Raw genomic sequence first — 13,393 nt, 5'->3', positions numbered from 1 at the left:
CGAACTGTAAACTCCAAAGGAAAGGTGAAGTAGCCATTATGATTAGAAACATATGATATATTCAAATACGAAGTTTTATCATCGTTGCAGGTACAGATAGATATCTCTAGTTCAACCAGTTCAACCAAAAGTTGAAAATGCGTTTGATTTTTTTGTATAGTACCTAATCTTTCAACAGAATCAGCAGAAAAGTTTTGGTTTTCTACTCTATTCAGCCGTTACTTGATGAAGATCCATGGTGATGTCACAAACTACACCCTACGCTTTCATCTTCATGAACTCCATTTTCAGAATATCGCGACATATTTCGCTACTACAATAGCTGTTACGTAGTGAATAACAAAATTAATTCTTTACGTAGATGTACAGATCATGCATAGACACAATGAATTTCTTTTCACATATAGTTAGTGGGCATCCTTGAAGACTGGCTATAAATCAAATCATATAAAGGAACAATTCATTCAAGTCAGTTGCAATTCCCTACACTGTAGGTATAATCCAACGTGTAGGAAGTTTAGACTGGCCTAAACGAATTGTTCCTTTAGATGATTTGGATCAATCAAATATTATATCGAGTGGTCCAACAAAAAGTATGCACCTTGCTTTTTTCCTTTTTTTTGTAACTTAACGCAAAAATGCTCGGACAGGTCAATTTTGCTTTTGAGGGGGACACATTTGAGATGTATTTTTCTACCTGTGCCTTCAACCCCCTAGCGAGGGTGAGTAACAACCCTAAAATTTTAAATGGAAACTGGGGTCGAGTGATACATCATTTGAAAGGGCACAAAATTACCTTTCCAATGATACCTAATTTGTTGTATTTACTTGAATAGTTATAAAAAAAGCAAGAACATTTACTCGATATTTTTGGTGTGAATGAAAATGCGGAAAAAACGGCATTTTATCACTTCTACATTCCTCAATGTCTCTCGTGCGTTTTTTGGTTCAAATAACAACAGCAGATAAGTGTACAAAAAGAATTTAGGCAAACGTTCATTGATTCAGTTCGGTTGCTTTGAAATTATTTCAACTTAACTGTAAAAATGGTTTATTCCTTTCCTGAACGAGTTGAAATTGTTAAACTTTATTATCAACATGATAGTTGTGCTAGACTTGAATGATTCGTACGTTGCCAAGTTAGTCCAAAAGTTTGTCGATACCGGATCTGTCTGTAATGTGAAACACCAGCCACGGAAACCGATCAGAAATGAAGCAGTGAAGGTCGCTGTTTTGGGACATGTTGAATTGGATCATACTCAAAGTACCCGTCAGCTTGCTGCAGCCTCAGGTGTCTCCCGTTCGTCCACAATACGGATAATAAAAGCCTATAAATTTCATCAGTATAAAATTGAATCAGTACAGGAACTCAATGAAGATGATCCTGATAGAAGGCTGCATTTTTGTGAACAACTGAGCCAGCTACTAATTGATGATCCGCACCTATCATTCAACACGTGCTTTTCCAATGAGAGTACTTTTTTTTTGAATGGAGCTGTGAATATGCATAATTGCCGTTACTGGGATGACAGTAACCCACACTTATTCCGAGAGGTCCATACCCAGTACCCTCAAAAAATCAATGTCTGGTGTGGCATATTAGGCAATCATATCGTAGGGCCACTTTTCATTCCTGGGAATTTAACTGGTGAGGTCTACCTGAACATGCTTGAAGATACAATTGATCCTCTCATAACAGAAATAATTGAAAATGACCAAAATCATAATGATGATCGGCTTCATTTCCAGCAAGATGGAGCACCTCCTCACTATGTTGCTCCGGTAAGAGAGTTTTTAGGTGACTGGTTTCCTGGACGGTGGATTGGAAGGAGAGGCCCCATCGAATGGCCTGCCAGGTCACCTGATTTATCGCCTTTAGACTTTTTCCTTTGGGGAAATTTGAAAAATAAATGTTTTGCTACGCAGCCCGAGTCCATAGAAGATCTTCGCCCACGAATTACAGCAGAGTGCAGAAGTATAACACCTGATATGCTACAGAATGTAGCATATCAGGTAGAATGGAAAGATAATTTTTTGCCCTTTCAAATGATATATCACTTGACCCCACTTACCCATTTAAAATTTTAGGGTTATTACTCACCCTCGCTAGGGGGTTGAAGGCACAGGAAGAAACATACATCTGAAATGTGTCCCCCTCAAAAGCAAAATTGACCTGTCCGAGCATTTTTGCGTTAAGTTACAAAAAAAGGAGAAAAGCAGGGTGCATAATTTTCGTTGGACCACTCTGTATGTTCCTTATTAGTCAGTGGGCTATGCTTGGAGACTGGCAGTTAACAAATCTAATGAAATGAACTTCAAACGTTCAAGCCAGTCTCAAATATACCTTGACAGTAGGTTGAATGGACTGACGCCTATCAGAAAACAACTACTCCCCTGGCTAATACCACGAAGGGCGTTGAATTATATCCGACAGGCGTCAGTGCAGGAATATTCACAGAAAATTTCCTGCATATGCAATTGGCAATACAACTGAAAAAGGACTTTCAATTTTGGAACGGGCACACTTGCTGAGCGGTTTCAGGCTCATTAGCCGTTTATCAGTGCAAGATAGAGGCCATCATCGAACTAAAATCAATGATATTCCATAATTGGAAATAGGAATTCTTTCAAAGTATTCCATTCCTCTTCCTAAGTTGGTGGAGAATAACAAAATGTCACTCCATCTCGTGGACGAGTTACTAACCAACTGCATTTTCTAAATTTGCCCAGTTCCTCTGAATAAGGTAGAAAAACGTTCTCATCATTCAGTGGGCCATTGATTTCAATTTGTTTCTTGCTCGGTTTGGAAGGGGCACAACTATACTTTTCGTTAACGGGAGTATTAAATAATTTCAATTATTACTCCAACCGAAGTACAAAAATAACTGATATTGAAAGAAAGTTGTATATTCCTAAATCAGTTGTCTATACAAGTGAGCTGAAAATTTCATTGTTACTGATCTCAGAAAAAATCTGCCTGCTTTTTCAAGATTGGAAAAAATTAAATTCATCACGCATTTTTCTCCCACTGAATTGTCATCTTTTCAAACATTTTCATTTAGTGAATTGTACAGTTTTCACTTGAAATGACAGTGGATTATATGAAAACTCTTGTTGATGAATTGAACAAAGAAGTTTGGAAATTGGTGCAAAAGTAAAAATTTTTCAATATTCCAACAAATACCCCCATAAAAATAATTTTTCCCAAACAAATTTAGATCTAGTTACCTACAATTATGTGTTGTTGTTTTTGATTGATTCACATTGTAAGTAACAGAAACTGATTTGAGAGATTAAAAACTTAATTGTTGATTTGAATAAATTGACGAAATGTGTACATTATGCATCCGCTCTCCTTTGAGTACCAAATTTTTTTTTTAACATTTTCTTCATTTATCAGTTGAATTTTCCATGATTAATGGAATCATGGATTAATGGAATCATTCCTAATTCATCGGGCACATCGAAAACGATTATTTATTTAGTTTATCGAAACTAAATACATAAAAGAACCATCATGTTTTCACGCTAATAAAATAATCCTTCATTTTTTTACCTTTCGTATAGGAAATGGATTGATACCTGGTCCTATATCAGCTCTACATGCGGTTATAGTGGACGAACATACGATTTTATTGGAATGGAATGAGCCAGAAAACTCAACAAACATAACCGGATATGTGATACATTACCAAAGAGTAGATAATACATCCACGCATGGAACTCCTCTCGTACTAGAAAAGGTTGGTATGAAATTTGTCATCAGCTGCATTGAGATGATATTTTTCTCAATATCAATCAATTCATTACTGTCAATGGAGCTTGAGTATTATATTACAATAACTTTGTTCAGAAAGTGTTTCGATTGAATGTATGACAGACGACTGTGTGTCTTCTTTCGATGACTCTTGTCTAACTGACCGATTTTTATGATGAACTTTACGATATTTCAAATTACAGCAAATGAACGCAACTGAAACTACTGCGACAATTACTAATTTGGAAGAGAATAAAATGTACCAGATGTTCGTAGTAGCAGTGAATGAATACGGCACTTCTTTACCGTCATCTATAATTATGATAAATTTAGTTAAATCTGGTAAGTACCAACTGTTTTTAGGTTCGAAGGTTACAGTTCCTCATCTACAATATTCACATTTCAGACCAAACCAAGTGGGTGAATGGGGTCACATCACCACCTCATTCGTTGGCAGTTGCAAGTCACAGTGCTACATGGGTTACTATTACATGGCATCCCCCCGAGTTCAGTCATCCATTAGATATCGTGACTTACAGGTGAGATTTTTTTTCATCTTTTTAATAGGTCTTTCATGTGCGTTGCAGAACAGCGGTGACACGATTTTTCAATACCTATGCGTTTTACCTTAGAAAGTGAAATAACTATGAAGTAACTTTCCCTCAGGTTAGGTTCGGTTCGGTTAAGTCCAGAGTGAGTGGGTCTATTTGACCCTCCAGTGAAATCCTCAAAGGTTTATATTCACACTCGACCAAATAAACCCAGCTTCTTAACGGAACCGATTAGTTTGTATGGTTAATGGTCTTTCAGATCAGATGGTTAGAGTACGGCTCTGCCGAACTCTAAAAATCTGATTCGGTTCCAAGCGGGGTAGACACAAAGTATGTGCTCTGCTGTTTCATCATTTTCCAAACAGAGGCGACACACACTGTCTTCCGATAGTCCGAGTCTCTGAATATGATGATTCAAATGACAGTGACCTGTAAGAAGGCCTGTTAGACATCGTAGTTCATCCCTACTGCAGTCCAACAACTGTTTGGTTTCGAGCTTCGAAGGGTGAATGGACCCTTTGGAGTGAGCCAATCCTGGAAGATTCTGTCAGAAGTCCATAAATCTTCTTGCCATCCAGATATTCAATGTTTGTTTGGCAAAGCCTAAAGCGATGCCAATGACAGGTTCTGGACCATAAATCCTTACGATGAGTGTTCTTTAAGTCTGTATTGAAAAAATTAATCAATTATTCATCTATATTGAACATTCAACTTTCAGGCTGCGGGCACGAAAATCGCAAGGGTCGAGTGATGACGACTGCGGGGTGACGCGGAGCGGGGCGATGAGGAGAAGTATCTTGCGTGGACACGAAACGCCATAGCTCGTTTCATGCGCTTCACCTATACTGTTGATATTGTTGTATGCATCTCTACCGTTCCGCCGTCGCGTCGCCTCGACCGTCGCCATTTTTGTGTCCGCAGCCGTACAATTTTTCACCAATGTGAGTTTTCTCAACATTTTTTATAGGAAACCTAATCGAAATGCATTAAAAAAAATTAATGAAAGTGTTCCATGCAGCTCCAAAATCATAATTTATTATATGATGAAAAAAATATGGAACAATAGGAAACATAATCATTTAGTCACTATATGTAATGAAATTAGCCGATACAAATGCACCACTACTGCAATAGTCACTATTAAAGGCGATGTGGTAACCGTTGCAGTGCCCGCGTTGTTCTCAACACAGAAACTACAGTATTAGTTTGATTGCAAACATCTATTGATTAATTTTGGTACATGATAAATGTAAATACATAAGACAGAATTGTATTAGTCCTACTAAGATTTGTCTCTGATTGTTGGTTAGCGTGGCTTCGTTTCTCGCAATTGAATCAAATGAACTTGTTCGTGTGTAGTTGGGGACATGTAGCCAGATTTAACTAATGTTCATTGCCTTTTTTTTATTGAGAGTATCCTTGTGTTTCTGAAATTTTTCTGCTTCTCTATATATCTTCGGACAGTATTTTAGAGTTTTATCGAGTATTACTGTATCTTTAAATAAGTTGATGTGCCTGTCTTCTTTGTTGAGTGAGACGAATTAGATTATATTAGGTCCAAAGTTAGTGGGTCTATTCGATCCTCCACTGCAACCCGCAAAGGTTTATTGTAGCTCACACCTATTCATATTCGACAAAATGAACCCAGCTTCTCAACGAAGCCGATTAGTTTGTATGGCGAGTAGTCTTTCAGGTCAGATGCGGTTCTGCCGCACTCTAAAAACCTTATGCGGTCCTCAGCGGGGTAGGCACCTGGCCAATGACAGGTTCTGGTCCGATGAAGCTGCTTGCAGCACCCTCCTTTGTAAGCGAGTCAGCAGCCTCATTGCCTTCCAGGCCAGTATGTCCAGGAATCCAGACCAGAGACAGTCGTCTGTTGAGTCTTCCTATCAAGGAGAGTCGTTTTTAGCAATTTTCTACCAATTTAAACGTTGCTCGGTAGGATTCAAGAGCTTTCAACGCCGCTTGATAATATTTTTATTGACTGGTAATCCGCACACAATTGACTGTATTTCAAGCAGAAATTCGTAAATTTCTGCTTGAATTACAGTCGCATAGACTCCTAAGCAGGTTGATATCTCTGTCCTGGGTCTGCGACTGAAAATACCTGCACCATAACCGGAAGGTAATCGGGAACAGTACTCTATAAGACACTTCGTAGTAGACAGTTGGAAACATAAAGTCAGAGGTCATATCCAACTGACAGTTTGTTGCACTCTGCATTGAATTGATTTATGCAATTAGCAATGTTCATAAGTCTAAATGAAGTCCATCTAGCCTCTCTCTCTCCAGAAAAATGTGGAGAGGAGGTAAGTAAGTAAGACGAGTACCTATACTTCTTTTCGTTGTTCCAATGTAGACCAACCAGCAGCAAAGAGGAATCCGGTGTACGCGGGTGCTGCTAAAGACTCTCTGAGGTCGTCAGTTAACTTCAGTTTCTCCATAATGGTTTTGGTTGGGCTAAATATTGATTTCAGGTCGTGTTTTTCCGAAATTCTTCTATTCAACATAGGAAATGAAAAATCTCCTAATAACGGACCTTGATGGGGTTTTACATCTTGGCCTATATGACCCAGGAGGATGAATTGGGTGAAAGACAATTTTACTCCTTTGGAGTAACACTTCGTTGTACTTTGACCGAACATATAAAGAGCAATATTTTCACCACTGGATTGAAAGATACCTACTGGTTCAAAGTATTTCATTTTTGTCAGAAAAATATCAATTCAAACAGCATGGAACATACTATAAATGCACTGATTCATTTACTTTATGGAAATCAATAACACTTTACATGATAATACAATTTCCACACTATAACGTTAATTTGAAACGAATTTCTCTAAACGGTAGTTTCATCAGTTGAACTGTTACCAGTCCAACTTAGAATTCAATTAGTAGCATGAAAATTGTGAAATTGTTATTATGAATAACTGAACATGGGTTTGGATTGATATACAAAATTATAATTTCGTTATTTTTATTGTTCCATATGATTTGTTACACTCCATTATTTTCTCTAGAACACGCATGTTTCTTTGGTTCAAAGAAGCTATTTTCATGATAAACTCATGTTGCAGATGGAAAACTGTATTGATTATATTCTTTCAGGTTATACCACAAGTCTACCTCAGAAGAACAATTCCATGTGAAGAACGTCTCCGTAAACTCGTACATGATCGACAGTTTGAATCCAAACACCAAGTATATTGTCTACATAGAAGCCGTTACAAATAAAGGAGTCAGTATGCCGTCTGAGACTCTCATAGCTTGGACTGATCCGGCTTATCCGGCTTTTGTTGAAGTAAGTAATTTTTAACGAAGGTTTGTGAGAAAAAGTCGAGATTTCCGTCTTCCGAAAATCCTCTTCTTTCACTGAACTTTTCTCGTTAGTTTCACGTGAGAAAGAATAGAAAATAAATCTCACCCTCGGCTGTTGAAAATTGATCTGAATCGACCATTCTTCTCCTAGTTCAAATTAGGCCCTTTGTTATCATGTGACAACTAAAGTTCTTGCTACTTGTGATACTGTCAAAGTGTTTCATAAATGTTCCTCAACAATTCAACCTCAATTTCAAGTTACCCAAGAAATACTGGGCTTTCATTTCAGGGAAATTCAAAGTGGAAATATGTATAGAAAATATGGAAATATGCATAGACTTTCCAAAAAAAATAAATATTTCAAAATGAAATTATGAGACATTCATCCCTCCCGACTACTTACACAGAAGGTTCTGGCGAATGCCTACCGAAACAAAATACTTTCTCGGGTGATATCACGCTGAATATTGAATTATATCCGACAGACATTCTTGCACGTATGTCTGTCGAATATAATTCAATATTCAGCGTGGTATCAGCCAAGAAAGTATTTTTTTTCGAGATGAATGCTCGAAATTCAATTTCAAAACATTCATTTTATTGTATGTATGTATCTCTCCTCGTTACTGTCTTCATACAAATTTCAGAATGTTGAAATAAATTCAATAAAAATAAACTTTGTGGTACTAAAAAATCGACTCGTGAGAATCCACTTATTCATTATACGAGAGTGGTCTGGAAAGTTCGCGACCTATCAAAGATAGGTTATTTTTTTTTATTTTTCAACAAAGTCTTCTTTTATATCATCACACTTCTCCCAGCGGGCGCTCCGAGTGCAATTTTCAGACGAGGAAACAAAAATAGGTCGCTTGGAGCTAGATCTGGTGAGTAAAGCGGATGGTCAAGCAGTTCAAACCGTATCTATATATGTAAAGTAGGGAGGGTAAGCCCACATCACTTATGCCACATGGACCTATTGGACATTCTCCCGAGGAGTTGTCCTCCTCGGGAGGCTGTCAGGCATTCACATAGGACATGCCTGACAGTCTCATCTTCCTGTTCACACATCCTGCATAGAGGTGTGTCCACTAGCCCTATATTGTGGAGGTTTCTCCTAAGTTGACAGTGGCCAGTTAGAAATCCTACTGACAGGCGTAGATTCCTCCTGATCATCGCCAGATATTTTTTTGGCGCCAGTTTCCCAGGTTCGCCCAGGGTGATTCTGGCAAGACTGCATCCTTCATCTTCATCCCATCTCTTCAGGGATTGAGCATGGGTGTGACGTTTGGCCAGTTCTGCAGTTGTCGAAGTCATCAGGCTGTAGATGTCACTGGGTCCTAAAATTCTTAGTCCAGCTGCTTCCTCAGCTGAAGAGTCGACAATGCGATTACCTTCACTCCTGTCGTGCCCTTCAACCCACCTCAGGATAATGTTATTATCTACCGAAGCTTTGGCTAAATCTTGGTGGCACTCTAGTACTAGCTCTGAGGTAACACGTAGTTCAAACCGTATTTCGTGGAGAGGAAACTGCTGAAGTGTGAGACGTTGCGTTGTCTAGGTGAAACAAGATTTTCTTCTTCAGCAGACGTGGCCGTTTTTCCGTAAGTTCTGCCTCCAGCTTGTCAAGTAATGATGCGAAGTATGCTTCTGTAATAGTTTTTCCTTTTTGAAGATAATCGAATGGAATAGCATTGACTATCTTAGAAAAATGTCACTTTCCCAGCCTAAAGAATCAAAACAAATGAAACAGTTCAATTTTTTTCAATAATACAACAGTTATAACTCCAAAGAGGATATGGAAACAATTTAGTTACAATTGGTTACAACCAATTATTTTTATACATCATCAACCTTCGTGGAGATTGAAACCAAGATGGACCGATTGAGAGAAGCAGAACGGTGACGGTTATCATTACCGTGTACTCTTGCTAAGTCACTCAATGATGCTGGTTATTCTCCTTCAAAACGGTTATCCATTTCAACATATAGATTTAGAAATTTGGTAACCAAGAAAATTTTTCAAAGTTTATACAATTCTATTCTCATTCTCAATCAGTAGAAAAATTTCTAAAGCCAGTGATGTTACATCTATATATCAATTTATTGAACAAGAAATGTTTTCAATCGCGTCAGATATTGACTTTGGAAAATTCTAAATCACGGTCAACTTCTTTTAGCCTCCCACAGTACATCCCATCAACCTGGTTATAGAAGGAAGTAGCATGACCATTCTTTGCATCGCTATGGGTACTCCAATGCCTACGATTTCCCTTTATATATCTGGAAGACTCGTGCGACAAGAAACAACCAGACACATGGTTACAGTCATTCACAACGTTACCAAAGATATGGACCAGATTTCTTGTTACGCAGATAATGGATACGGAACGCCGATGCAGGCTTCTAGGAAAATAACAATTAGTCGTGAGTATATTAAAAAATATTTATTTTCTGTAGTTTTTGATTGCAGAATTGAATATATTGAAATATCCGGAATAAATATTCCTACTGAAAAAAGAAATCAGTATCATGATACCCGGTAACGAAATCATCCTTCAGTGTTGTATATTGCAGCAAAATATTACAAAGTCTCAGTCATATTATAGATACCAGATCTGTTTCTTTTTTTGAATAAATGTTCGCTTTCAACACATTCGAAATTCTTCGACATGTTTTGAAAACCGCTCTTCCTGGACATATATAAGGTATTTCAACAGAAACTTCCGAACTTTAACAATTGATAATGGTTATTTTGTTGGAGCTACATGGACAGCTGTTGCGGTGTTGCGCTTGATATTCCGAAGGCCTTTGACCTTGTGTGGTATGGGGGTTTGCTGGTCAAACTACGATGTTATTGCTTGTCGGAACATGTTTGTGTTTGGCTCTCCATTTTTGTGTATGCCGGATGCACATCTTTACCGGCAGCAGGGGGTTGCATATCTTAATGAGGATCTAGAAGTGATTTCGAATTAAGCTGAAAGTAACCAGGTTCAACATAACGCCACAAAAACCCAGGCATCGGTTTTCTTCAAAAAGATAAATGTTTCCGAACCGGATATAATAAAGTCAGGACAGACAATTCTGCTTTTTGCTTCGAGAGGTTTATTGAGGGTTTAACTGGATAATTGTCTTCATGTATGGAGCTCCGCTCCTAAGGATACCCTGAACCTGTTGGATTCCATCCATTCCATCCATGGTCGTCCGCCTGGTTGTAGACACGAACATTACTTGCAACCTTGATAGTCTAGAACATGAAAGAAAGGTTGGAGAAGGACTGTGGCTGCTCATCATTTTGAGTTTCATCTCAGTTCCACCTCAAACTTCACTGTTTGGCAACTCTTCCATTTGGAGAACTGCATTCATATGAAATTAACTTCTTCAGAACGTTTCTCCAAATGGATCTAATCTCCAGCCATTCAAATCGCTACTTTCACACAGGCACCGCTTTCAGAGCGCCATAACGTTTTTCTTGAAGTTCTTGTATTTTGTCCTGAAAAAAATAAATGATTCAGTTCAATCACATAAAAATGTCCATGATTCCATAAAAAAATCAATTAGATCAAAACCATCCTATTCTATTATCCTTCCCAGGCAGCATAAGGATAACATTTAAAAAAGCACAACACAGAAGAAACAAATGAGGAAAAAAAATTAATTGTTATTCAATAATCCATGTGTGGACAGTATCATTTTGTTTCATACTCATTTCAATAAAAACAATGAAGAAAAGAGAAAAGTCTTTCTATGTTTTTTACCACATTTATTTGTAACTTTTTTTATTTCAAACGTATACATTGAACAAAGTAACGTTAGTTACAAATAAAACTGTTAAAAAACATAGAAAGTTTCATTTCTCTTTTCTTTATTATGATTTCCTACCACGTAGTTACCGGCTACATCCATCAATTTGTTCAATTCAACATGTTTTTTTATTCAGCATTTTGTTACATTCCATGAATATATCATTTGCACGTGTTGGAAATGTCGATCAGGATTTACGGTTTCTGTTTCTGGTTTTGTAGAAATGTTTGAAAAAGTTCAATGCAACTTCTATATACAGAAAAATACAAGAATACAGGGTGTAACTGAATAAGTGTAAAACATTCAAGGAGGTGATTCCTCATTTGATTGAAAAACAACCCACTACCAGTACTAGGAAGATTGCTTTCCAGCTAAATGTTGATCATATGACTGTATTTCGAATTTTAAAGGAACAACTCTCATACCCTTACCATCTGCAACAGGTACAGGCACTGTTACCGCGAGAAATTCCGAACCGTCTTGAATTTTGCAATTGGAAGCTGGAAATGATTAGAAGAAATTGTGACTTTCTGAAGACGATAGAATTCACAAACAAATGTAGATTTCTCGGGGCAAGATTATTAATTTTCATAATTACCACATATGGGCTAATGAAAACCCTCACGCTATTGTTGAAACTAACCATTAAGAACAGTTTGCTCTCAACGTTTGGCTCGGAGTTATTGGGGATGATTTAATTGGGCCTCATTTTCTAACTCCTCGATTAAATGGTGAGGCATATGTTCAATTTTTAAGAGAAGTGCATCCAGTACCGCTGGAGGAAGTTCCTTTGGGCGTCAGAAGGGATATGTTTTTTATGCATGATGGGGTTCCTGCCCATTTCAGTCAAATAGCACGTCAGCATTTAACTGAAACATATGCAAATCAATGGATAGGTCGAGGGGGACCACATAACTGGCCCGGTCGATCCCGGATCCCAATCCTCTCGATTTCTCTATTCGGGGTTACAGCAGTTGGTTTATCGTACTCCTGTTCGTGATGTAGAGGACTTAAGAAACCGCATCATCGATACGTACAGGGTAAATCAGAGAGACTCCAGGAATATTTGAGCGAATACGTGGCTCAATGCGCCGACGTCTAGACGCATGTGTAATGTATTGAACATTTTCTATGATTTTCACATGTTGTGTGTTTTTTTATTAATAAATTAGTTTTGTTTATTGCCCTTTAATCGTTTAATGCAGGTACTAACTACAAAATAACAATAAATCCAGTTCGCATTTATGACGATGTATCTCTGTAGTTGTTCGTAAAATAATTTTTTGCTGCAAACTGGTTTATTTTGGGCAAAAAACCAAAGAGACATTTTTTGTTCAGAATGAAACAGGCTAGCGCCAAAATGAATGAACAAATAATAAGACAAAAAGTTACTTTGGGAACATTTTAGAGGTTGCGTTTTCCATCCCTTACAACCATGGGGTAGTACAAAACGTCTGGTTGATTTCAATATTGTAACTTCTTCAGTGCTGGTGAAAAAAATTGTTATACAAATTTTATGTACCCCCTTTAAGGGGCTGTATCTTGACAAGGGATGCTCCAATGAAGTTCCTTTATATGAAAGTTCCTATCTTTTTTTCAATGAGGAATCACCTTGAATGGTTTACACTTATTCAGTTACACCTTCTCTAACACAATACTTGACAATTACAAAAACAACATCTATGACATTCTTCTTAAAGTTTCAAAACTGATATTGCTCTTCCACATATCTATATGGTGAGCCAAAATGAATAAATCACAACACACGTCATCAATGAATATTTTATAAATACCCATAATGGATATCCTGTGGATGTCCAAGTCAGTGTCTTCCGAACATGAAAGATATCCTATGGCAGTTGAACTCAGTGGCATCTGAACATCCTAGGATAATTCATAGAACATCAGTTGGACATGACACAGACATCCTATGGATATACAGAGTACCCGATAAGAATAGCCA

At 37.6% G+C, this 13,393-nt stretch overlaps 1 protein-coding gene across 4 annotated transcripts in view; it reads left to right on the top strand.

Moving 5' to 3' along the window:
* The window catches only part of LOC111507244 (Ig-like and fibronectin type-III domain-containing protein 2), a 507,957-nt gene that overhangs the window by 485,139 nt on the left and 9,425 nt on the right, over positions 1–13,393 (top strand). For all 4 annotated transcript variants that reach the window (XM_074178771.1, XM_074178772.1, XM_074178769.1 and 1 more), the window contains 5 exons: positions 3,568–3,743; positions 3,961–4,099; positions 4,164–4,296; positions 7,420–7,612; positions 9,807–10,053. In XM_074178771.1, the coding sequence (XP_074034872.1) occupies positions 3,568–3,743; positions 3,961–4,099; positions 4,164–4,296; positions 7,420–7,612; positions 9,807–10,053 (888 nt within the window). The remainder of the gene's footprint in view (positions 1–3,567; positions 3,744–3,960; positions 4,100–4,163; positions 4,297–7,419; positions 7,613–9,806; positions 10,054–13,393) is intronic.

Source organism: Leptinotarsa decemlineata, unplaced genomic scaffold, assembly GCF_025532065.1.
Source record: "Leptinotarsa decemlineata unplaced genomic scaffold, Ldec_3_MD MMD2_tig00004307_RagTag_RagTag, whole genome shotgun sequence".
Lineage (NCBI taxonomy): Eukaryota > Metazoa > Arthropoda > Insecta > Coleoptera > Chrysomelidae > Leptinotarsa > Leptinotarsa decemlineata.
The sequence above is the reverse complement of the archived record's forward strand: the minus strand, read 5'-3'. Positions and strand labels throughout refer to the sequence as shown.